This window comes from Scomber scombrus, chromosome 9 (genome assembly GCF_963691925.1).
Source record: "Scomber scombrus chromosome 9, fScoSco1.1, whole genome shotgun sequence".
Lineage (NCBI taxonomy): Eukaryota > Metazoa > Chordata > Actinopteri > Scombriformes > Scombridae > Scomber > Scomber scombrus.
This window is the reverse complement of record NC_084978.1, coordinates 15355724-15382371: the sequence shown is the minus strand read 5'-3', so window position 1 is coordinate 15382371 and position 26648 is coordinate 15355724. Positions and strand designations below refer to the sequence as shown.

General features: G+C 38.5%; 1 protein-coding gene across 1 annotated transcript in view; it reads right to left on the bottom strand.

Moving 5' to 3' along the window:
• LOC133985432 (neuronal acetylcholine receptor subunit alpha-7-like) overlaps nucleotides 1–21417 on the bottom strand; it is a 31664-nt gene extending 10247 nt beyond the window's left edge. Inside the window, exons 1-4 of the mRNA XM_062425042.1 lie at nucleotides 21348–21417; nucleotides 8286–8425; nucleotides 6243–6287; nucleotides 5395–5504 (exon numbers count right to left, since the gene is read on the bottom strand). Coding sequence (XP_062281026.1) covers nucleotides 5395–5504; nucleotides 6243–6287; nucleotides 8286–8425; nucleotides 21348–21417 — 365 coding nt within the window. The remainder of the gene's footprint in view (nucleotides 1–5394; nucleotides 5505–6242; nucleotides 6288–8285; nucleotides 8426–21347) is intronic.
• Between the last annotated feature and the right edge of the window lie 5231 nt (nucleotides 21418–26648).

The window sequence follows — 26648 nt, the reverse complement described above, 5'->3', positions numbered from 1 at the left end:
TTTAAAATTAGATCTTTAAGCAAGAATACCAGATATAACAACAGTATGTGCTATAAATGTGATTTGACTATTATACTGTTGACTGATGACAGCATGAGGCTTCTCAGCTTGAAAGAGCAACAAAGAGTACCACACGGTACCTTCTTGCCTTTAGCTATGATATTATTTCTCTGTAAAAAATTATTTTAACTTTGCAACATCCATCCAGATAAGATGAAAAAAGCACTCCTATGGTAGCTAACACCTTCCCTGAAGCTGTTAGCAACTCACAGTTAGAGCTACACAGGTCAGTGTAGCTTCATCCATCCATGTGTGTTATGTCATATCCCAGAAATAAAGCATTCAGCTAAACAGCCTCAGGGCGTCCTGACATCAGGCATCCTGTTTGACAGCCTTAAGGCTCTGTGGTTAACTAGATGGACAAGGAAGCTGCAGGCAAGAAGTATATTTCCAATTTACATTGGGATATATTTATAACTATAGGAAATACATAAGTCCAAATACACGTAATGAGCCAAGCAGAATGGATTACTTTAAACATCTTCATCCTCAAATCATCAAGTAAAAAAAGATGGAACAGGAGGCTTGGAATAATTTTAAGGATAATGATCTGTTACATAATTTGTCTAAGTGTAAAGACTTTTTTTTTTAAATCGTGTGAGAAGCTTGTGAGAAAGTAAGCAAATGGTGATGTCACTAATTAAAACTGAGCTTAAACCTGGTCTTGATAAAATTCTAAAAATGCGTTTATAATGGTAAGTCTTTTATTGTTGGTAAGAAGAATGACAACTGTGAAAGGGACGCTGTCTCTTTATTTTCTATGTTGTACATATAAAACATTGCTGTTATTATCATGCTTTTTTGATGCTTTCAACATCAACCAACGTCTTTATTTAAGGGATCTAACTAATAAGTATTTTCATCATCCATTCGTCTATTATTTTCTCAGTTCATCAATTAGTTGTTTGGTCTATAAAACTAAAAAGAAGTGATCATCAAAATGATGATCACGTCTTCTCAAAGTCCTGTGCTACCTAACATGTTTTGTCCTAACCGAGAGTCCACACACCAAGATACTCAGTTTATTATCATCGAAGAAAATATTCACATTTAAGAGGCAATAAATTTCCTGTTAATTGACTAACCAATTAATCGACAAAACATTGCAGCTCTGCTTTCTGAGTTAGGCCTCTAGCTGCTCACTTTCTCAAGTAAAAGTTATATTCATAGGACAGTATCAGACATGATAGCCTAAAACTGTACTCTTGTAAATCTTTGCTTACACACATGCACACACAGGCAAATAGTGCCATCCTTTATGCTTTTCCAGGTCAGACTGGCTCAGCTAGTTTTATATTTTAAACAAATTTTAAGTATGACATCATTTAATGAAAAGATTTACAGTCACATTCATGTTCAGTGGGTCTTTTATAAGACAAATATTCCAAACCAAAATGTGCTTTGAATACATACAGAAACATAAATACAAAAGATCTGTCTGCCTTCTTTAAATTATATGTTGTGTTTGGAAATTATGCTTCTGCTCCATATTTCCTTTTCCTTTTCTTTGGTGTTTGTTCATTTATGTAATTACAGGAACGTCATTGAATCAGTCCATCTCTCAAGTCCTTCAACCATCCATGCAGTAACATACAAAACAATCCTTCCAAATACCCATTTATTTGATTAGTTCCCCTTTCATCTTTATCGCCTGTCACAATGCTCTGTCTGTGTTGTACATCCGCCTTCCCTGCTGCCAGAATTATGATTCTCTCTGTGGTTTACCTGACTTGGACGTCTTTCATGTGCCTCATCCATCCTCAGTCAAGTGAGACCATTGAGTTTTACCTCTAATGAGAGAGGAGGGGTCAATGGCTTATATAGCTGTTTTATATCTGTGCATTCTTTATGAAAACACAATCCTACATGCACCAATTCATGCACAAGAACAAGCATAAACAAAACAGTCATGCAAACACATGCATGCACAAACCCTTGTGGATTGTCAGCTGTAATGACAGATTGAGATGGAGTAAAACAACCAATATAAAAGTTTACAGTTCTCATGATAGAAGTGGAGCAGCTTCAGTAAACATGTTACTCGGTTTCGGTAGAGGCCAAGTGCACATTGTATGTCTTGAAGTGTTCAGTGCTTTGGATTTTCTTTTGTATTCTGCCCATTGTTTGCAATAAATTCAATAACAAAGGTGGTGATAGCCAGAGGATCAATATGGTAGGACAATTTCAAATCACCAGAGGGTTTACTGGGAGATGGCTGCTGTCAATCACAGTATAAGACCATTCCAAATATGGTAAAAAAAGGAAATATTTTCATCAGGCGGTATGCGTGGATACAGTCTGGATGGTGAATCCATGACTCACAATTTGTATTATCCATGCATGAAACATCATTGTGAGTCAGTGTGAGCACAATGATCTGAAATATGAAAAGCAATATGAGAGTGATATGAAAGATTACACACTGGAAGTTGAATGACTCATCACAGACAATATTGGATTTTTTCTTTTCTTTTATTTAACACACTACATGTTGAGATGGCATCTGAAATCCTACACATCACTAACTTCTTATTGAAACAATATAAACCTATGAATGGATTTATGGCGAGCTCTCATCTGAACAGCATGGTAATGAGTCTGAATGCATCTGCTATTCAACACAGTACCATGTTATTGGCTGTGCACTGATGGCCCACTGTGTAATGGCGTGTGTTGTGCCATTATTGTCTGTAATTGTGGGACAGAGTATATGTGTGTGTATGCTGTGTGCTGGTGAAATGTGTGCTGTGCATTTGTGTTTCCCTGTGCAAGATTGCATCACATACTAAATTTGCGTGCATGTGTGTGCATAGATATTAACTGTGCATTAGTGGATGTGGTGGAGAAGAGAGCTGAGTGGTTTCATTAGTTCAGTGTATGTGTGTTTCCAGCAACTATCCATGTTATTGCTAAAATTGCTGTGAATTTTTGTCTCTCCTAAGGGGGCATGTAAACCTTCCGGCTCGACTGTAAACTGAATCTTTCCCTCTGGTTTCACATTATTGTTCATCTCTGCCAACTTCAACAAGGTTACCAAGAGCCTGAGGCTGAAAACCAGCAACATCAACACAGTTTTGTGCTGTTTTTTTCAATTAAACATACTGAAATAGAAATGGCTGTTTTCATCAGGTTGCTGTGAATGTGTTTTTTTATTTTCAATCATGTCTCCTAAAAATATATAAAACGTATTGGCATTAGCAAACAGAAAATGTAATGCTGTTAAGCTAACATATTGAGTATGTGTATTGAACATATTAATTTCCATCATTTTGGTCCAGACTGAAATATCTCAACAACTATTGGACAGATTGCTGGGAAATTTGGCAGATATATCCATCGTCCTTTGGTAATACCACAACCTTTCCTCTAGCATCACCAGCAGATCAAAGTTTTCATTTCTAATATCTCAACATCTAATAGATGAATGCACAATATTATGGACAGACATCCATGGTCCCCACAGGATGAATTGTAATAAATGTAAAATCTAGTGCCACCTTAATTTCCTGTCCTGGTTTATGACCAAATACCTAGAAAAACATTCCTCTCAGCTGTACCTAAACATCAGCATGATACTGTAGCATGAGCATGTTAGACTGCTAACATTAGCTTTTAGCTCAAAGCATTGTTGCACCCAAGTACAGGCCAGACTCTATTTGTGTCTATTGTTTGGGTTTGCAAGTAAGAAAATGGAAGAAATATTTAAGTAATATCTTGAAGTACTTTTTATAAGAGAGGTTTTATTTTTTATATATGAACAGATTTTGAGCCGTAACATGCAGAGAGGAAATGTTGGGTAACTAGCGAGATATAAACAGGTATACAATGAGAAGAGGAGGAGAGTAACATGCTGACACCTTGACAGACAGAGACAGGTAGATGGGATGATTTATAGAGAGGAGCAGTGATGGCTGGCAACGATAAAATATGGAGGGAAAGAGTTGATTGAATAGAGTGAATTATGGTGAGACAGTGAGTTATGAAAGAGAGACAGAGGGAGTCACAAATGGAATGAGAGGAGAGGAGAGATGGTAAGGCAGGATGGATAATGAAGGGAGAGAGGGAGGAAGGGAGGCAGAGGGTAAAAGGCAGAGAAAAGGGTGAAAGAGAGAGGTGAGAGCAGAGAGATTAGGATGAGTAATCCTGGCAGGTCTAAAAGCTGAGCTTTTAAAATTTGGGTTAATACCCCCAAACATTTGTTTTGTCCTTGTGTTCACTGTGATATTTAAGCGTGTGTGTGTTTGTGTGGGAAATGCAGGCATCAAGAGAAACATCTGAGGTTCCCTTGTCCAACCATCTATCTAACCATCCATCCATCCATCTATAATATCAGTGAAGATCAACGGCAAAGCTGTCCATCTTCCTTGTTTCACAATATTCTTTCCTTAAAGGGCTCTACACACTTTCTCTTTGTGACTGAATTTATCCGTCTCGTCATCTTTCTGTCGCCTCTGTCTGAGATCCAATCATCCCTCTCTCACTCAAGCATGCAAACCCAATGCAATTAGTTGTTTTGGAGAAAAACAACTGGCCTACATTTTTAATTGACTTGAGAACACCACAAACAGAAGCGTGAAGAATAGTAAGCAAACAGCAACGGTATGACCTGAATCACTAAATGCAATGAGCTCACTCAGCTTCATTTGTGAAAAAAAGAAAACTTTGACCACAGCAATAAAACACAGCAACTTTTAGTTTTCATATAAAGAAAGATGACCTGTATTTGCAATCAATACATATGTATCACCTTTTATTTATGACATCAATGTCTTTACTGATAATTGACAGACTTTATCAGCTACTACATTATGTCAACAGGTTGAGCTGAGACAGTTGAGATTTAGTCACTGGCAGAAAGAGTGAATAGAGTATTTATCATGGCAATTTTATATCAGTGGGCAAATCCATCAATGCAAGTAAATCTCTGTTTATGTTATTAAAATACAGCCTTCTATCCTACTGCCTATGTCACTGGCTTTTGCGTTTGGGTGTGATTATTTATCAGACTGGTTTATAGTAACCCTGATACAGCTATGGTTTGTGGAGATTAAAGACAGAATTTAATATAGTAGTGACATGTAAGAAGGATTAGAATGACATTTCATTCCCACACCGACACACTTCCTCAAATATAAAAAATAGTAAGACAACACACTGTCTCTGACAGGTGTGTTTATCTGTTATAGAGAAGTGACACTGTTGGATTACGCCTATTTTATTACACTTGATAACAGAAAAAAACATAAACAGGACAATATTTAAAAAGAAAAGAAAAAGTTTGCAACCTTTCCAACTTATGGAAAGTGGTTATGAATAGCAGCAGGCATGTCTGACCTGTTGTAAAGGAGGATGTCAGGTGTCCAGATCTGGTCTGAAGGGAATCGGAGGTTCTGGACGCCAGGGTATTTTTCTGGATTCCAGCTCAGGTAGATGTCTGTCCAGTACTGAGACAGACAGAGATTTTCACAAGAGACATTGAGATGATGTTACTTTTTTTTAACAATGGATGCAATAACTTGTCAACTCTGAAAAATCTCAGAATTACTTCTGAACTTCTTGAACTAATCTAATTAAATTAAACAAAATTATGGCAGATGAAATGAGAAGGGTCATGTCTTACAAATGAAGTAGAGCAAGTGATCAAGGATGGAAAGAAACGCTTAGTCTTGGAAACATATTTCTAACTATGCAAGCCTACTACAAGGTGTAAAATGTAGTAGCCTCTGACCATTTCCAGCTTTCTGCAGTTACAAAACTTGCTACATTCGATGTGAAAAAACAATGTGTGCTTCTTGAAATCTTTTTTATTTGGTCAAGCTACTCTGACTTCTCAAAGCACCAAGTTGAGATTTCAATTGCACTAAACAATAAGCACTAAGCAAACTGTGTCCCACTTTAAAACATATATAACTGATGTACAGACTATTTTGGTTCGAGGCTACAAATCTAGAATTTTTTCCCCATTGGTATTAAGTCCATTAACAGTCAAGTTGACTTTCACTGAAATATGCTGCTTAAATATGCTGTACTGTTCCTCCCTCTCTCTTCATTATTCTCCTCCTCTGCACATTGACACATGTACATATATGCATTTTTACTGTAACAGGGATACACAAGACTGTAAACTTATCCTTACTCAATATACAATAAATATTACATTATAAATATTGCATGCCACTCACCAGCTGCAGCCAGGCGTTGGTCATGAGCACTTGGTTCTTCTCATCCTGGGCACAGAAAAAGATAAGAAGGAGGGGAGGAATAAAAAAAATAAGTTTTTCTTTTATAGAACAGAGGATAACCAGGCCAATCCATATTTAATATAGTTTAATATAGTGGAAAGGGCTTTGTCATCAGCAACTCAGTGCAGTTGTTTTGCATAACCAAAAGAGAACAAACCAGGCAATGTAAAACCAAGTAAAAGCTGGTTTTATATAATAAAGTGTAGCTCTGTTGAACAGTTCCACAGTGGAGCCATCTCACAAATTACACAGCCCTTTTTAGGAAACTAAAAAACTAAGGTCCTAGTGGATTTACACTGTGGTCATGGCGTCTCTACCAAAAAGAAGCATTAGGCAAATAAAATCATATTCACTGACAAAAGTAATGCTATGAATGGGGCTTTAATTGTATGTTTTAATGTTTCCATGTTTTTGCTTTTATTGGTTTTTATTTTTTTATTTCAAATCGCACTGCCACTGTGTATGAAATGCGCTATATAAATAAAGCTGCCTTGCCTTGCCTTAAGAGAAACAGAAGACAAAACGGCTGCATTAGATCAACAAGGTTTCTCCTCTTTTAGTCCATTTACTGTGTTTGGAGTTGGAAATGTAGCACATATGGCAGCCGTTTTAATAATGTCTTTTCTGAAAGCAGATGACCCAGATGATGGAGCAAAAGTCACAGCTGAAGGTAATGATTGGAATATGTGTTTCCTCAGGGATTTCAAATCCCTAGTGGCGTGTGTGTGTGTGTGTGTGTGTGTGTGTGTGTGTGTGTGTGTGTGTGTGTGTGTGTGTGTGTGTGTGTGTGTGTGTGTGTGTGTGTGTGTGTGTGTTTGCAATTTGTTGAAATTATAAAAATATAGTATTGTGGGTCATGTAAAATTTATTACTCAGAATATTAACTTTACCTCACTATTTAAGGTCAGAGCGCCTGAAGCATTCTGCAGATGATGAACATACATGCAATAAACACACTGGCACAGACTATACTTTAATCCATTTGAAGTAAAATATTTATTGTCCATCATTCTCTTATCAAAGGCCAAGCTTGTAACCATACATATTCATATTCACTTTTTCCCTTATCAGGCATAAGTGTTCATCGACATTTTTAGAGGAATCCAAGAGCAATGGAACAACATGTCATTGTCAACATGTAAAAATGGAAATCACTGCATGAAGGCCACCGTGCTCAGCCAAACCTCCCTGAAACAGTGTATACTATTTATTAGTTTGTCACCCATAGACAAAAAATAAAAAAAATCCAGTAAGATATAAAACATATCTTACATTCACCTTTTTTTTTTCATTTTCATTTTTAAACAATGCTATCTTCTTCTGTGAGACATTTTTTCTAAAAAGTTGTCCTCCATACATCATCAATCAGTGACACAAGAATGTTTTTTCATCGACCCCAATACACTACTGCGATCCTCACCCTTACTTGCAATAATTGTCCTCTGAGCCCCTCTGAAAGTGCTCATCAGCTAAGTAACTGAAATGTAAATTATGCAAAAGTAAGCAGCACACTTCAGTTTTCTATTAAACAACACATGCCCACCACAGCAAAAACCACATAACCTGCCAACTACACCACTCAAGTCTCACGCACACGCACACGCACGCACACACACACACACACACACACACACACACACACACACATACACACACACACACACACACACACACACACACACACACACACACACACACACACACAGGCACAGGTTTGCTTAAGTCACTTTTGGGGTATTTCCATAGACTTACATTAATTACCTGGAGACTTACCCTAACCCTAACCTTAACCACTACTTGCATAAACTGAACCCTTGCCCTAATCGTAATCGACAGTGACATACACACACACACACACACACACACACACACACACACACACACACACACACACACACACACACACACACACACACACACACACACACACACACACACACACACACACACGTGAATATTTCAAACAAATGCTGTTGTCCTTACCACATCTATGATCTGCAGCAGTGTGAGGCCCAGCTCCACCAGGATGGCAGCTGAGTCGTTGACTACAGGTCTCTCCAGTCTATTGTAATTAGCTAGAAGCTCCTTGTACAGCCTCCTCTGGTGTTCCCCCTGCAGGGATCCTGGGCAAACACAAGAAAGAAGAGGAAAGAAGATTTGTGTGATGATTATTTAGTAAAGGTTTAAAAAAAAAAAAAAAAAAAAAAAAAAAATCTCCAACATGTCAACATGGAAGCATGAAACTACGTGATAACAAGCAGTTGTTAACTTGTCTCTGTTCAAATGATCGTTTTTGGCATCCCTGTGACTATCCTCTTTGATCTTTCTTGAGCAGTGACTCCAGGTTGATTTTGGTCAGTGGACAGCCAGAGAGCTTTGTTGTGGAACTTCGGTCACATGATAAGACCTGAGCCAGCTCTATACGATGACAAATACTGTGTGAAGAAGTTGAATGCACAGATAAAGCTAGTGAGTGGATTTTTGACTTCAGATTATTTAGCCACACATAAGCACCAGCAGTAACCACATAAATAAAGATTGAAAGGCCAACCCTGATGTCACTACAAATAGTTTGGGAAGGTCAATTCTTGATTTAAAGATACCATTTGTGTAGTCTTTTTCTTTGCATTTTTAAACAACAAATCTGTTCACGAGCAGCTTCTTTAAAAAAAAAAAATGCTATCAGTGTTTTGGCTTTGGCTATCCTTTTTTGCAAATTGTACCTTGGCACACATTCCTGTGGGCTGATGCTGAATTCCAATCCAGGAAGTAGCTTTAATGCTCCTCTTAACCTTATACCCTTGCTTATCTGGCACCAGCCTCCAGCCAGATTATAATTTACCTGGTGGTGTTTCAAACATACTGCACATATACTGCACCTGCACTATACTGAGTTGTCCCCGATTCCCAAAGTAAATCCTTTAAACTCAGCTCTGGTGATACAAATGCAAAAGAGGGGGAGTCAGTTGCAGACCTGAAACTTTGAATGTGCTGAAAAGTAACACATGCACAGGAAATCTGAATTTATCTGTAGAATGCAGTATACTATCGCTCGCTCTCTCTCTCTCTCTCTCTCTCTCTCTCTCTCTCTCTCTCTCTCTCTCTCTCTCTCTCTCTCTCTCTCTCTCTCTCTCTCTCTCTCTCTCTCTCTCTCTCTCTCTCTCTCTCTCTCTCTCTCTCTCTCTCTCTCTCACACACACACACACACACAGACACACACACATACGCAGTGTGGCAGAAGTGAGCTGGTGTGGTCTGTGGTCCAGGGTGATTAGGATGATGTGTTTGTTGGCCCGATTCTCATCATCATTATTGATCCTTTCTGCCTCACCTTCCACAGACATCAAGTACTTTCCATTTGTCCCAAAATAAAGTGAGACACACACAAATATACACAAGTCATTCAGCCTTCATGACCATTTTTTAGGGAAAAACACTGAAACCTAAGTGCATTGTTCCTGGGATTGTTTTCTTTTCCTGTTTTTCAATTTTCCTAAAAATATTCAAGGAAATGGTATAAGTATCTTTAAATAGGACTGCACTACAAACAGCTGCAATTAAAGAAAACAATGTCCCAGTATTTTGTTTTCCGGCACTAATGACAAGATCTTGGCTTCGGTGTTGCTAAGACAGGAATTTCCCACATTCACATACTAGTTAGCTCAACAGCTTATACTTGTGGTATGGATAATGCTCACGCCATAATATATTCTCTAACATATTGGATGTGCATAACCTGTCATTGATATGCAGATATAGCGCTCAGCAGGTCACCCCATTAACGGACAGTATAATTACACCTCATATAAACACAGTACATTTGGACACAGTGTGAGAAAGTGAAGAAAAAAGTGAAACATGAAAACAGAAAGAGAGAATATCAAAGACAACATGCAGTATGGATGACAAATAAGGAGAGAAGATTACAGAGAAGGAGGAGGGAGGGAAACAACTCTACAACCCTGTAAAACTGTGATGGGCAGAGGAGTGTTTCTTTGGCCCAGCATGGTGCTGATTGGCCCATTAAGACTGGAATGAGGAGAGTTATGGCAGGATTTAGCCTGAGGTCAGAGACAGGGGAGCTACTAGAAGCAGAATCATTTTCCCTGCTCATAAAGAGCCACCCAAACTTTTATTAAAACATGGTCAGACCTTATTCTTTCCAATTCAGCTATTTATCCAGGTCCCACTACCTTATGTGGAAGTTTGGCTTATGTCTTATGTCTGTAAACATGTTTGAAAGGACACCCAGGCAAGTGATCTAATGGCTGTTTTGCTCAAGGACTCTGCAAAGGCAGAACACAATCTCAATAAATCAATACACTGCACAGCAAAGTCATAAATCTGTGCATCTATGCAAAATAAATTTAGCATACACACGTGCATGCACACACACAAATATGAATACAGCCTCAACTACAGCACTATAGCATATATTCCCTCCTATGTGTTTGTGTTTTATCACTGTGATGTGTAAACTGAGGTCCAAACAAACATAACTAAACTAATAAAGTCAGTGAAGACAAATTGAAAGCTCAGTCTCGATTGCAGCTTGTCTCAAAAAATCATGTTCAGAAGGGATTAAATAATCAAATGAATATACCACTGTGGCAACTTTAATTCAAAAACAAACAGTGTGCAGTGCACACCAGGGATGAAGGAATGGATGTCTGCCTTTCTTTTTTTTAATCATCTCACTAATGAAGCTGATATGAGAAGCTGGCAAGACAACTTCATTTTCCAATCTCAGCAAGAAGCCTCATCAAACAAACTCCAGCAGAAGCAGGGAACAAGAGAGGGGGAACAAGACAATTTGTCGCCAGTTATTTATCCCCATGTTCTCTACCTTTGTCCTTTAAGTTAAAGAACATGATGGAAAACCCTCTGGAGAGGCATTACTCAGTGGGAATAAAAGGAAGTGAATTGATTAAATAATTTATTCTATTAAATTGTCTTATATTATTATTTGTTTCATTATTATTATTTCCCCCTGACTTTTTTGACACTAAACTAAATCACTGTACAGACCTTTAAAATCTGTCATACACACAAACAAAACATACGTAACCTGTACTACTAACCTTACTTCGCTGCTAAAGAGAAGAAAATGAGTGTGTATCCTAATTAGTATCTGTGTTTAGGAGTGTGTGTGTGTGTGTGTGTGTGTGTGTGTGTGTGTGTGTGTGTGTGTGTGTGTGTGTGTGTGTGTGTGTGTGTGTGTGTGTGTGTGTGTGTGTGTGTGTGTGTGTGTGTGTGTGTGTGTGTGTTAAATTCAGACATGCTAATGATAAGCAGCTAAGTAGATCAATACTCCATCACTCTAACACCATGTGGGTCATTACAGGAAATGTCAAGGGTCACCAGTGTGTCCTGTTCAGGTCTATGAGAAGGTCACTCATTAGCAGAATTATCTACATGATCAATTATCAGTGAAACATCCAACACAGAAGATGTCCATTATTTATAAATATCTCAATACGTAAAGGTCAAACATTTTATTTATATTGTCACTGGAAGGAAAGGAAACATTCATCTTAGTTCAGGGAAGCATCTAGTCAGGGTGGTGTCATCTGAGAATGAGTTCCTGCCCCAGCTATAAAGGACACAAAGGTGCCCTTTGATCACAAACCCATAGCCCAGTCCAGTGTGTGTGTGTGTGTGTGTGTGTGTGTGTGTGTGTGTGTGTGTGTGTGTGTGTGTGTGTGTGTGTGTGTGTGTGTGTGTGTGTGTGTGTGTGTGTGTGTGTGTGTGTGTTCAAAGCCTGTGTACACTAATGTGTGCATATTAACCTATCTTGCCACTGAGCTCTAACATGTCTGCACATAGAATTAGTTCTAATTTAATAAGCAGAACCAAACTGCTCCTGGGCACCTCTAAGGCCCTGAGGGTATCAGCACCCAGAGGGAGCTTTTATTTCAGCTCGGCAGCACCCTGCAAAATATTAATACATTTCACATATTCACAAGGTCTCTCTGAGACCTTTCTTTGTGTGCGCATTTCCTCTACATCGATATTTACTTGAAGAATATTGGATGAGAGAGCTTTCTAGCGGAACATTGTGAAAGAGAATCAAGAGGAAATGACAATGTGAGACATAGAGATGTACATTTGATTTGTATATCTTTATGCATTATGCTTTATGCCCTGTGGTGGACAACCTGTCCAAGAATGTGTCACCTTGCCTTTCAATCAGTCTGGGAGGCGCTCCAGCACCTGGTCTTAAGTTTTAATGGTGTTCAAATACCAAAATAACACCCAGAACATAAAATATGTTGCAAAGTGGAAAAAGATACAGTATTTCAGGCACCCTGGGTGTCATTTTTCCCATAAACAATTGTATAGGACTCACAGTTGGAGTAGTTCTGCTGCTTTGATCTGCATTAAAACTGAGCTGAATCATCTGTACAATAGAGGAACGACTGGTCTTGTGTACATAAATCTTCGGGGAAGGTACAATTCAGGAAAAAAACATCCAATTACTGAGCTTGAAATTCTGTGACACACACTGCTAATGGCCGGCAGAAGCTAAAGGTTATGCAATTGAAATGAAAGGCAATACAATTTGCAGCTTAAATCAATTGACTCGTGGATTTGTGTTGCCCTCAGATCATTATATGACAAAGCGTTTACTTCACTAATGCTCTGAATCCCATCCCTGACTGGTTTCTTTCCTGTAGCAGTGGCCCAGGCTCATGTGTATTGTAATATTTTGACCCAACTGCCATGCCAAATTTACCTAATAACATGAATTCTCAGAAATGAAGTTGGAATAATTAGTTCTGATTGTCATGATGTAAACTTATGTGGTGGTTATATTATCTGGCAGATTCATATTTCTATCTTCAGCAAAATTGAAGAAAACAATTTCAAATGGGAAAATGTGTTAAAAACATTTATGGTTTCTACATTTACTCTGTAACTTATCTCCCATTTTGCTATGATATACCTATTGGTCTTTCAAACTTCACTTTGCAGAGTTTGCAAGTTTATGCATTAAGATATGTGTTTGCATGTTTAACTTTACATTCTTTGAGTCACGGTTTTCACCTCAAAACAATGCATATCTCCAACACTCTGTATAGCTTAAGTATCCTTAACTTTCTGTATGCTGTGATTTGCAAAGATAAATAAAGGGCTGTGAGGGCAAGAGTGAACCCAAAAAGAGAGAGGCCTTAATTGCAAAACTGAGTTTACAAGCAGTAACCCAAATGTTAATGCTTAGATAATTTATGGAAGGTTGTGTATATTCACACATACAAAATGCAGTAGCATAATGTAGTTGGATCCAGCAATTTTTAAATATGTAAATGGGAAAATCAGGAAGACATATTTCCCTCTCAAGTTTTCCAACTCTCATCTCAATTAGTGCTGGGAAGTTCAAGTGTTTGAGTTGTCTCAATACACTTCTTCTGCAGACTTCTAAATGTATCAAGCATGTAAAATATTTTCAAGTTTTCTAGTACTGAGTGTTGCATACCTCTCAGACCACTATAATGCAGGACACTCTAATCGGATGTGTATGAAATGGTAGTAAATAGATCTATGCTTCATAATCCTCCAAGAAAAATACAGACACGTTTTTGTACTGTGACAAAATAAGAAATGACCTGATAAAAAGAAGATACAGACATTTCAATCAAAATGCAAAACAATTATTAACAGGCGGTAAAGTAGTCTAACTATCATCCAGACTGCAGAAGAGAGTATCTCCAAAGTCCACAAGCAGCAAAGTATCTACAAGCTTACAAGCACTGTGGCCCCAAGACACATTGAATCAAAAATGTGTGTTTTGTGTATATGTGAAATCATTGCAATAAAGTATTAAGAAAAAAAAGTACGAGCTTATATGTACGCCAACAGCATCCTATTAACATGTACAACAAGCCAAATTGATTCATGTGGATGGAGTACACACAAAACATGCAGTCATATTTCCATTTGGGTCAAAGAGTTTTGTCTTTGCAAACTACTTCTTCTTCTTCTTTTAATTTCTGGAAGGGTATGCACAGGTAATGCATTGCTGCCACCTGCCACATAAATAATGCAATTGGTAATTGAAAATGGAAATTATGCACATGTTTATTTGCATATATATAACGGAAGTGAGATCCAATCACAAGTGCTTACTTGAGACATGTGGAAATGCAGTCTAATGCCATGTGTGAACTGACATACTTAGAGCTGTCCACTTGTGATAACATCACCCAACCCGCACGTTTATGCCAGATGTGAACAGGGTCTACTGTCTCCAGGCTACCAGACTAATAGACTGTGTCTGAATCTGGTACATGAACGAATCTGGCAAGCCTCGGGTGCTGTACTGTATTCTTCAGTATACGGGCAGTAAATCAGCAGGATGTGTCAAGGGCAACGAGTCTGTACCGAGCTGGTATCTGTATCAGCAATCAAGTATAGTATAAAAGTTCTGAGTACTGAAAGATCTTAGCATAGCAGTTGAACTGAGTTGAGTTCACAGGTTTAGTAATGAATGGTCTCAGCACTGCAGTGAGGTGAGAGCATACAACTATGGTAATACTTGAACGTGTCAGTCAGTCACCACCTGCGCTGCTTAAAGCAGGTTGGTTTTAAGCAAGGTTTTAACACAATTTAAGGTTGTAATGCTTCTACCTTATATCACTGGCAGCTATTCTGGTGGCATATAAAACAAAGTGTGCAAGAGAAAACAAGTGCTTTTATTAGTGTTGGACTTCAGTGTGCGAATATATGGCTATATCCCGGAATGAGTATGTACCATTACAGACCTGATACATACTAAACTCACAAGTAAGTGAGCACTTTGGATTTGTTTGTTCATTTTATGCCAGCACTAATCTCATTTCCTAACACCTTCTCATATAAAAGCTCCAATTTTTGCAAACCCCCCATTCTACTTTACCTTTTCTATTCCTCTCTATTTTGTATATGTCTCTCTTCCTCTATGAAAGCTTTATCCCTTTACAAGCCTTTCCAAATCTTGTGGTATCCCCTCTTTTGATCTCCCTCTCTCTATATTTACCTATCTCTTGTTAACATGAGTCCTCCTTTTCAGTCTTTTGGTCTGTCCTGAATTTACTTGTCTTCTTCTGTTTTTGTTTTTATTTGTAATGAATGAGCGGATTAGTATGAAAAACATGATCAGTACCGTCCTCCCATTGGTTAGTGTCATCAACAAATAAATGGAGGGAAATAAGTAAAATTTCATTTCAGGTAGATGACAGTTGTGGCCAAATATAGCAGTAGAAGGTGAATAGTGTACCACCGTGTGATCTGTGAAATCAAAAATATAGGTCTTTGTTTGGGGTGGCATTTGAAAGTACAACAACCGTGCACACAAACAGAATATTATTCTTTCTCTCTCACATTCTCACACACACATTAACATATATCGAGAAAGGCATACATCTGAGTATGTTTTCACTGGGTCAATGCGTTCAGATGACGTTTCCGCACAGACAGGCTATCCAAACACAGACGGCCCGAGGGACACATTCTCCCTCTCTCTTTCTCTTGCACAAACCACCTCATAAACACACACCCAAACACAGAAATAAACAGGACTGCTATTTTAGGCAGAGCACTAAATGACCACCTCTTACATCAGAGTGTTTTAGTGCTCCTGATGAGCCCAGCTGAACCCATCTAGACTGAGCCGCTGTCCAACACACATGCACACACGTATGCAGAGTAGTGGTCATGGCTTTATTTCTTAATCTTTTTCTGCCAAGGTAGATTAGATAATCATTTATCATGTAAAATGATTTTAGTGCTATGATCATTTGGGGAAATAATATCAACAAACTTCTAAAATAACTTATTGAATCATAATCATAAATTAAAGTTAATATGAGGTTTCAGCAGTCTGAGTGAGACAAATCAAGAGCATATCTTGTATGAGCTTCAACCCTTGTGTTACTATCCCTTTATTGCACCTTAGAAAGGGAATATAATCATTGTTTAATGAATATGGCAGGGAGCAGATCTTTTTCTTGTTTTAATGACATATGGAAGTTTATTGCCAACCTATAATGAGATACACTCATTTTGTGAAATAAAGTTTTATAAAAAGATAAAGTGATTTAACAATAATAATAATGTTAAACGGAATAATCTGGTATCTAATAATAATATATAATAGAATAATATATACATAATAACACAAAAATGATCTTGTTATAACATGAAAAGAATCTTGTGTGTGTTAAAACACACACAAGACATTGAGCACATTTTTTTGTCATGGTGGCAGCAATACACTGCTGTAGCTGTGGATAAAATAGTTTGCTTGATTGACAGGTGTCTCATCCTAACACTATTACTTGGTGGTTGCTTACTCCAATTTTTTAAGCGTACCTAAAGAAATCTAAAAGTAGCGTCCATGTGTTGCCTCAAATTAAATGTCTTTAACATTGTGGTTGACCACTGGTCTCACCTACTAGACAGACCCTGTAGACAGGTTTAACATGGGGCCTCTAGCTTGGGCCTTTGAGGTTCACAGTAATGTTATATGAATCCTGATTAATAAATAGCAAGGACACTAAAGTGCTGTGGTGAAAAAAAGATCAGCAAGATAAGAATAGAAGTAAGAGGCTTGAAGAAAAGACACACCATTTAATATTTTCACTTCAGTTTGGCTTAACATTAATTTGCATGCTGTGTAGTCTTATTGCATAGGATAAACATGCCTGCTAAACTTAAAAAAAAAAAAAAAAACATAGGGAAAAGCTAAATCTGTTATTTGTCTGGAAGATAACAGGGCTCTGATCCATCTGAATACTCTGGGACAGTGGAACCAGAGTTATGAACCTGGAGGGGGAAGAGGTTTGCACAAAGAAACTGCTGACAGCCCGCCATTCCCTGAGGGCCCAAAGAGTCAACACCATGACAAATGCAACACATCTACAGCCATTTTGATGCAAATATTGTGTGATAATTTACATGAAAGTGTGTGAAGAAAAAAGGAATAAGTAGTACTGCACATACACAATCTTATGCTGATGTTGAAAGACTGATATGACTGAGGCCAAGCTCCGACAAGTGCAGTTTATTGTCTACTATGTTTCATTTGTGAAATGAAAATGTAATTTACACCTTGAGGTCAGAAAAATAAACATGCTGGAATAGGTATAAGAGAGTTAAGGACTTGAGGAGGCACATTGTATTATGCAGTTCAAAATGTATTATGCAGCTAGTTTGCACATCATCATTTAATTGGTCTTTTTTACTCAATTAAAAATAACAACAGAAACACTCAGGTAAAACACATACTAAAGTCAGACACTGATGAAATCTGCAGTGAGACATACAATTATCAAGCATTCAGCAAAAATTGGACTTCCACCGGTACAGAGTGGACGACCTCACATAAGTGTGCCATCAAGACCCTGCCAAATGGGTACTCTGACAATTGTACTCCTTAAACTTTTAAATGGATGCCTGCCAACAACTATCTGTCTCTCCTTTAGATAAAAACCAAGACCTTGACAACTGTCATGAAACTGTCTGTAAGAAAGGCACCCCAAGGAAGAAATAATGGGATCTAGACATGTCTGGTGGGCTGCAACAAACTGTGTGTCTATGTCAGTGTGTCTGTGTGCATTTTCTTGTATTCATGCTTATGAGAAACACGGCCTTCAAAAGACAGGAGACTAAAGAGTAACAGGACACTAGTATTGGCTCTTCACTTGTGTTTGGAGTTGTGCTGCATTCATGTGTGTTGAGTCTACTAGCTGTTCTGCCTCTAAAACTAACCAAGTATGCATTGGTTTGAATTAAGGACACGTCTATTTTGGCAATGGTGTAGCACCTCATTATTTCACTATCAATCATTTGGTAGGAGAATAAGCAAGTCAGGGGAGGTCAGCAGTGAAGCATCCAGCTGTTCAGCAGCTATACACATATACCCAGGTGGCTAGCCTATTACCTAGCCTGTTAAAAAACACAGACAGAGATACGGGTTGATAACAGGAGGCACGAAAACGAGAGAAACAGAATGTAAAAAGAAGATAAAGAGGAAAAGTAAGAGAATTTGAGTGAGATGAGGGGGGAAATGGAGGGCAACTATGTGAGAAAAACCCAAGGGTTCCTAAAAAGCACAAAATATTCTATAAAGAACTACAGATATTGTGTTTTGTCATGTTTTGTCAGGTTTATAATTGTGCTTGCTTCCAATGACAATGGTACAAACTGAAGTTTTATATCTTATGAAATTTCCTTGAAGAAGGGTTGTGAATTAAAAACAAGTGCAAGTACCAATTTCACTTGATAAGATGAAAGTTATAAGGGTTCAAATTAGGGCATCCTCAACCTGCAGAAATTTAAATAGACAAAAAGGCAAGAGAAGGGCTGCTTGTCAATTGCGAAGAAGTAATGTATAACATCAATAATGGTGAGGGCGCTACCCTCTTACACTTTCTATTCACACTTTATATACCTAACTATTAACCTAACGTAACTAAGTCACTTCTGTGTGTCTCAGTATATGGGTTTGCTTATTACCATTTTGTGCGTGTGTGCGTGCGGGCGTGCGTGCGTGCCATGGCCTCAATCGTTAACACATCATCTCCAGCAACATGTGACATGCTACATCAGATCAGAGTGTATGTGTTTTGTGTTAATGGAGTATTGGATGGATTGATTCATATAGGACATATTTATAATCTATGGTTGACGGCTCAAAGCAAGCCCTAAAACCACTGGATGTTTAATCCTAATCCAGGCGCTAAAACCTCTGCCGTGGTGCAACACTGAGTGTGTGGCTACATCCATACTTCTCCACATTCTTTCCCCATACTCCTTTAAGATCCTGCATATATTTCTACAATTAAAATTGCTTAAATAAAGCTACTATATGTTTAAAATTATGTGAAAAAAGAAATATTTTTAAATAGTCTGCACCATAAAATGGGTAATCAGAAAGTAAAGGTTTTAAAACTTTTATATGTATTAGTTTAGGGTGTCTATATAGTTTAATACTTTTGAGATTACATGAAGCACAAACTTATCAATGATTTTAGTGTCATCAGTGAATGAACAGCAGCACTTAAACCAGCATGACACATGATTGAAATTCTGAACAAGGCATGAAAAAGTTATATCAACTCCATAATTAAAGGACATGGAGTCTAGGAGCGTGTTAAGTATTGCTAATCATGGAAAACATAAGGCATTGGGATTGAGAAAGAGTCGGCTAGAGATAAAGACACAGAGTAAAAGACAGTGGAAGACGTGAGTGAAGAGATGAGGTGTTGAATTGAAATGAAGCTGATGTTATTACAGCATGTGCGATCAGGCGAAAAAAAATCATCTGAGGGTATCATATTTTATTCTTGGTGGGTTCACCTGAAAAAGACACTGTTCAGTCTACAAATCTACAATTGCAGTTGTTAAGGACTTAGTAGCCTAGTCTAAGTCACTCTATCATTTGTCTACACATTGTGTCTTGCTGTGTGGAGCAAGAGTTGTCAGACTATTATGTTTCCATCACTCCTCCTTTGACTGTTGTCTTATGTTTCCCCTTAAGCTGCTTATCAATGGTAGAATGAATATTCATATAGGACTACAAGCAGCAAGCAGGTTCTCTAATCCCCATGAGCAAGCCTATTCTCCTTTAAACAGACAAATGTGACACATGACACTAAATAGATCCATAGACATTTGTCTATCCTTCACACATTGGAAAAACAAACAGGGGGTATCAATCAATCAATCAATCTATCTATCTATCTATCTATCTATCTATCTATCTATCTATCTATCTATCTATCTATCTATCTATCTATCTATCTATCTATCTATCTATCTATCTATCTGTCTGTCTGTCTGTCTGTCTGTCTATCTATCCAGTCATTTTCACATGTATCAATAGATTTCAGCATCTGCAGCGCAGATTTTTGTCAGTTATTTGAAAAAAATGAAATAAAATCTCAGTGCTAAGGCACATGGTTTGTTGAGATTTATATACAGTAATGTATGTCTTTTGCCTCACAACTTTAAAAGTAGACAAGACATTAATATTTTCCCACCATGAGAAGGCATTGTCCATGGAAGACATTAGAGGCCTCATATCATGGTTTAGTATGTAATCCATCCTCTTTATCTCTCCCTCCAGCCTTTGCTTCAGTCATTAAAGCCATGTCTCCTCCCCCCTCTGTCCCCAGAAGAAGACCAATGACTGGATCAGTATGGAGAGGTGAGGACAGTGAAAGGTGGCCAGTTTGCACTCATTGGACATACACACATACTGTATGCACATACACACACACATAAACACACACACACACACACACACACACACACACATAGAGGGTTTGAAGGCATATCTTCAGCAAATCCGCTATGTGACAAACTGGTAAGTACACAACCCAGATGTTACAGATGATGATGCTGATGATGGTGATGATGATGGGATGGGGCTTAGGAGAGAATTAGAGTACATACACACGTAAATGCACACAGGCATGAACAATGTTTAAAAATACCTCCTGAGAAATTTACAAATGATAAAAAAGTGTTGTTGACCAAACTGTTGAAAACTGAAAAAGTGCAGAGAGGAGCGAGGAAAAACTAATCACCGTGTCAGTATTTGGGACAATTTGAAATTATTCAGACCTTAGGCTGTTTATTATGAAAGCTTCATTCTTACAATTAAATATTAAAACGTCAGCATCCCACTATAAAAAACAATTAAACTCTGTTTGGTTAATTATGATATGAGAAAAACACATGAATGCATGCTGCATGAATTTGCCACCAATGCAATTCAGGTTTAAATCTTTCAAATTAAATCCTTTCATTTCCAGTTTATAGTCTAATCCCAGAGAAATGCTTTTCTAAAAAGCAAAGGAGAGTTATTAGTGCTCTCACGAATATGAATGCTACCACATAGTTGATAAAGGCCAGCTCACTCTTGATAATCCAAATTACATCTAAACCCTTACACGGACATTAGTTTAGTCTTCCATTAAGAAAGTAGCTAAAAAAGAAAAAAAAGGAGAAAACATAAGTAGCTAGACGCGGACCATCAGCGCGACTTTGTCCAAAACATACCTTTGATAAGGATGGCTGTCCAAATATAAAATCCAAACGAACATGGTCCCCAAAACTTATGGCACCGCATCCTGGCACCGCTCAGACTCCGCCAGCGCCACCAGAAGCGGGCTCTCAGTGTCGGCTAGACAAGCAATCTGCTCCGGCTAGGAGGCGGTATGAACATGGGGCTGGAGGGAAACAGAATGTGTGAGATACAAAAAAAGACTGACAGACCTGAATGAGTGTGGAGTTCAGATTGGGGCGTTCACATTCCCATACATACACACAGCGCTGCACGAGAGCGCGCGTCTGCGTTAGATTTGGACATAGGGTATTTCACATAACCATAATAATGATTACAATACAATCCTTACCGTAATATCTTACGCTCGATGTTTTTGTCAGTGTTTATGTTTAGTTCACTTTAGTTCAAAAAGATTTATTGGTTACATAGGCTATGTAAAGTGTAACGATTTAGTTTTTGTCTAATTAAGCTCTACTAACCTCAAAAGTCAGTTGTTTTGTCTGTCCTGTGTTCACCTGTATCCTCGCTGTGCTCACCTGTATTTAACTTGGGGCGCGCAGCAGGGATACCGTGATGTAAGCAGAGAGCATGTCAGTATGCTGCCCCACTCACTCACAGCTGAATGGCTGCTGGAGCCAAGCTGGCTTTGTTTGGCTCTGAACAAACTACACTGTACATTTTATTGGCAGTCTTTTATTGGCAGTCAATGTATCATTTAAAATAAAGATTTATCATTAGTATTATACGATATTTTGTTAATATTGGCTCGTGTCTCTTGTGCCCCATTCAATGATGTCACAACAAGAGTTTAGCCTTTAATGTCTGCTTCACTCAAAAATGTGTTTCGTTTTGTTTTGTTTTGTTTTGTTGGGTGTTTGACCTCTTTTGCAGGCAAACTTTCAGAAAATACATTATATTTTTATAGACTCCGGGTCTTTAACAGTGTAATTAAACTATTTTTCGGGAGAAGAAATATATAAATATACATATAATTTGTGTGTGTGTGTGTGTGTGTGTGTGTGTGTGTGTGTGTGTGTGTGTGTGTGTGTGTGTGTGTGTGTGTGTGTGTGTGTGTGTGTGTGTGTGTGTGTGTACAAAGTATTAGTCAAAGCAGAGTAGTTTAATGTGTCTTGTGTGGAGGACAAATTCTGGAAAACAGCAATTGTGACATCACAAATTGTGGCAAGAAGTTACAGTTTGCAAGTTTCAAGCCAAACAGAGTAATGCAGCAATTTTCCACCTAATGTTACTTGGTGTTGACTTACCTCTTAAGAATACCTGTAGCATTTCCCATTTCAGTGTCTTCCAGTTCTTATGTATGTTTTTAGAGCCTACATCTTTACAGGTTTGGTTCAGTCTCGCCATTCTCATCAACCTTATTTTACCTGCACAGCCCAGCACCCAGTGACAGACAAACAAAGTTAGAGACAAGCTGGTGGACAAACCTGATCATTATGTGGAGGAAGAGACAACTCTAAATGAATGCTGTTGTTTTATATCTGCTGGAAGTGTAAATAACTAACTTCGGCCAACATAAATAAATTGATAATATGTCAATATTGTGTTTACATCTTGTTGTAACCGAACCCTAACGCCTTTCCCCAGGTGGCCAAAAATCAATGAATATTGATTTTTTTTTTTTTTTTAAAGATTTTCTCTGGCATAGACGCCTTTATTTGAAAGTAGAGAGACAGGAAATTACGGGAGAGAGAGGGGGGTGTGACATGCAGAAAGGTCCGCCGGCCGGGAATCGAGCCGGGGTCCGCTGCGTACATGGCATGCGCTCTAAACCACTCGACCACCTGCGCGCCCAATGAATATTGAATATTGAATAATTTCACAGTTTGTCTCAGAGCTGAGCAGGACCAGGCCGGAAACACAGATAAAACAGGCGCACATCACCAGCCAACCCTCCTTCTCCCACAGCTGTAGACTATCTTTCATGGATGTGATGTGTGTCACTCAGCAATTTCCCAGTTTGCGGTGATACAAAGGGGTTCATCAACTGCATTTTTGTCATATTTGTCCCCTTTTTGTGTCAGACTGGTTCATAATCAAATGACCTATTTATCCCAGTCCATAAATAATTTCAGTCGGAAATGGGATCTGACAGGCAATGCGGGGGAACACTGCACATTTCTCTAAATGTTCTCACTGCATGGCTTTCTCTCTCTCTCTCTCTCTCTCTCTCTCTCTCTCTCTCTCTCTCTCTCTCTCTCTCTCTCTCTCTCTCTCTCTTTCTTTCTCTCTCTTGTCCCCCCCTCTCTCTTTCTCTCTCTCTCTCTCTACCTCCCTCCTTTCAATGGAACAGGGGCATATCATCTAAGTAGCAGTCCTGTGCCAGTGATAGTAAACCATTCCTGCTGTTTTTCATACCCCACGTGACATTCATGCCATTAGATGTAATTTCGTACAGAATCCAATATCTGTCTGTGCTGTTGGTATGCCAAAAGCCACACTGAGCACAGTGAAACCTCTGATCACCACCTTCATCTTGAAGGTACACCTCTAGTCAGAGAAAAGTCGGTCGCATTAAACTAATCCTAATTTAGGGACCTCATTCTGGCAACTATAATGAGCAAACTGTGAGCTGTCCGTTGTGCTGAAAGCAGCATTAATACAGGGATGTCAACAGGTAATAATGAAATCAAACTAGGAAATTGACAAAAGTGATTTATTTTGTCCAACTTGAGAAATTCCCATGAGACATCCAACACACAATGTGCAAAAGTTTTAAACTGATGTGGAAATCAAATGTTTATACAAGACAAAAATGTGTTTACTGTTGTCAGATGTCAGACTTTTAAACTTTGAGCCACCTAATCTAGGAGCTCATGGTGTCAGATTTGTTTTGCCATGACACAAAATGACATGTATAATAATAATGCAGAGAAGACTAACAATGTTAATCAGTTTCAAAACTCATGAAAAAACAGCTTTGAACTATAAAGAAAAAGCTACAAGTACTTGGCTGACAGCATGAACTGTAAAGAGCTCCATTGCATTGCTGCATTGTTTGAAGATGGGTTACATTTGTAGGCACATTGCATTAAACTAGAGAAAAAGGCATGAAACACTATAAATAATTATACTTTGGTATGCATTTGTAAATACATGTTGTGTATTGATGTAGCAAGTCTATAAATCTGGCGCATCATAAATATATATTTTCTCCCTATATGTTGCCTCCTCCTGCATTATCTACATAATTTCGCCCCTTGGGGTGAGTGGTTGCAAACACTAACACATGCTGTTGCACGCTAGAGAATAAGTGTTACACACACACACAACCCAATCCAACAAACCCCATTCTTCTCCTCAGTGCAGCAAACTGCTGAGCTACTGAATCAAATCAAATTGACTTAAATCTAAGCGCTTTATTCTTTTTAAAACATATGACAATTACCAGGTATAACAACAGAATAATAATATTTCTCAGCAGTACAATAGAGGCTTGACACCCAGGTCCTATACCTGTGCAAGTGCCAGCCAGCTGTGTTTTTTAAATATCAAAGATTAGACAGAGAATATGATACTTGTAGATTCAGTTAATGTCTCAAGATCCTCCTGCTCCTGTGAATCTGAGCCCACCAATCTGTTGAGCTTTGCTGATTTTGAACCTCTCAGTATTGAGGTGGAGCCTATATCTCTCCACCTTTCTCTAATTAAGGATGGGGATGGAATCAGCATCATGGTTTGGCATTTTTATATGCATTGATCCACTCACTGTACATGACAGGAACAATAGCAGAGGGAAGACTAATCGCAGAGAATGGTGCAAAGACCAGTGGGGACAGTAATTCTCTATGTTTTATATATGAGGAGTGTTCTGCTAATGGACTTAAATGCTGTGGAGTTACCATTCCATCCGTTCTTCTCTCTCTCCATTTGTCTCCTTCTTTGTCCTCTTTTACTTATAATAAAAACAGCCACATAAAGTCCTCTCATGTCAATCGTCACTCTTCAAATGGCAGAAGTGTGTATTGAGGAATGCGACCGTGAATTAAATCTTTTAGTATCCGTTGTTAAACATCCTCCTCACATTATTCTCCTGTTTCTAAATTAAATATGTGAAATATTCACCGGTCCCAGCAGGGTGCCTGTGTGTGTGTGTGTTTGTGTGTGTGTGTGTGTGTGTGTGTGTGTGTGTGTGTGTGTGTGTGTGTGTGTGTGTGTGTGTGTGTGTGTGTGTGTGTGTGTGTGTGTGTGTCTGTGTGTGTGTCTGTGCGTGTGATAGAATGGGGTCAGATGAGTTTTAGATTTTGTCTGGGTCGCTACCTTTAATGTGTGGAAGATGCAGAGCTTTTGCTGTAGCATAGAGCACACAGGTCCCAGAGCTCTACCAAAGGTATGTATTTTTGTGCGGGGGTGTGTGTGGGTGTGCCATAGGCTACTTTTGAGGACAAATTTCAGACTTAAGACCAGTGATTGAGGACAGCTTTTCCAACAGGGAACAAAAGCTGTGTCTCCAATTGTTAAAATGCTGTGCATATGTGACGTGTTTTCAAAGCAACAAGGAACCTCCAACAAGAAGGCTTGAATGAATGTACAGGAGTTGATGACTAGTCAATTAAAATGAGCAACAATGAATATGAGACTTTTCTGTACTCTGAACAATACTAATTTGTGTGTGTGTGTGTGTGTGTGTGTGTGTGTGTGTGTGTGTGTGTGTGTGTGTGTGTGTGTGTGTGTGTGTGTGTGTGTGTGTGTGTGTGTGTGTGTGTGTGTGTGTGTGTGTGTGTGTGTGTGTGTGTGTGTGTGTGTGAATATCTGTCCACATGATGAAGTGAATCTTGGTCCTCTTGAAACAACTTCTCCTATGTTGCCCTGCCACCAGCTAGCCATTTGTCTCTGTTACACTGTGCAGGTGGCTACGCAGTTTATTACTGGGATGACAAAAAAAGGTCAGACCTCTCATACACACTTAGGAGTTCACTGTAGAAAAGGTCAGCGATGCGCACAAGGGTGAGAGAGAGACTTGAGAGTCACAAAGTCTGGAAAACAACAAAACACCATAGAACAGAGATACAAAGAGTGTATTGTGTGGGTGTACAAAATAATGTGGGATTGAAGAGAGTCTTAAACAAAGGACTCATACAATGCATGCAAGAAGAAAAAAAAGATGGTCACACATATACATATGTTATATACACATACTTAAAGATGCGCAGGTTCATAAATAGAAGTAGTTTAAATTATTGATGAAGTTTTGTTCTGTTGGACTTTAATTTGCTGTCTCTGTGAATTACTGCAACTCTTATTCTCACTTCAGCTTTTAGGTGGTCATTTGTATA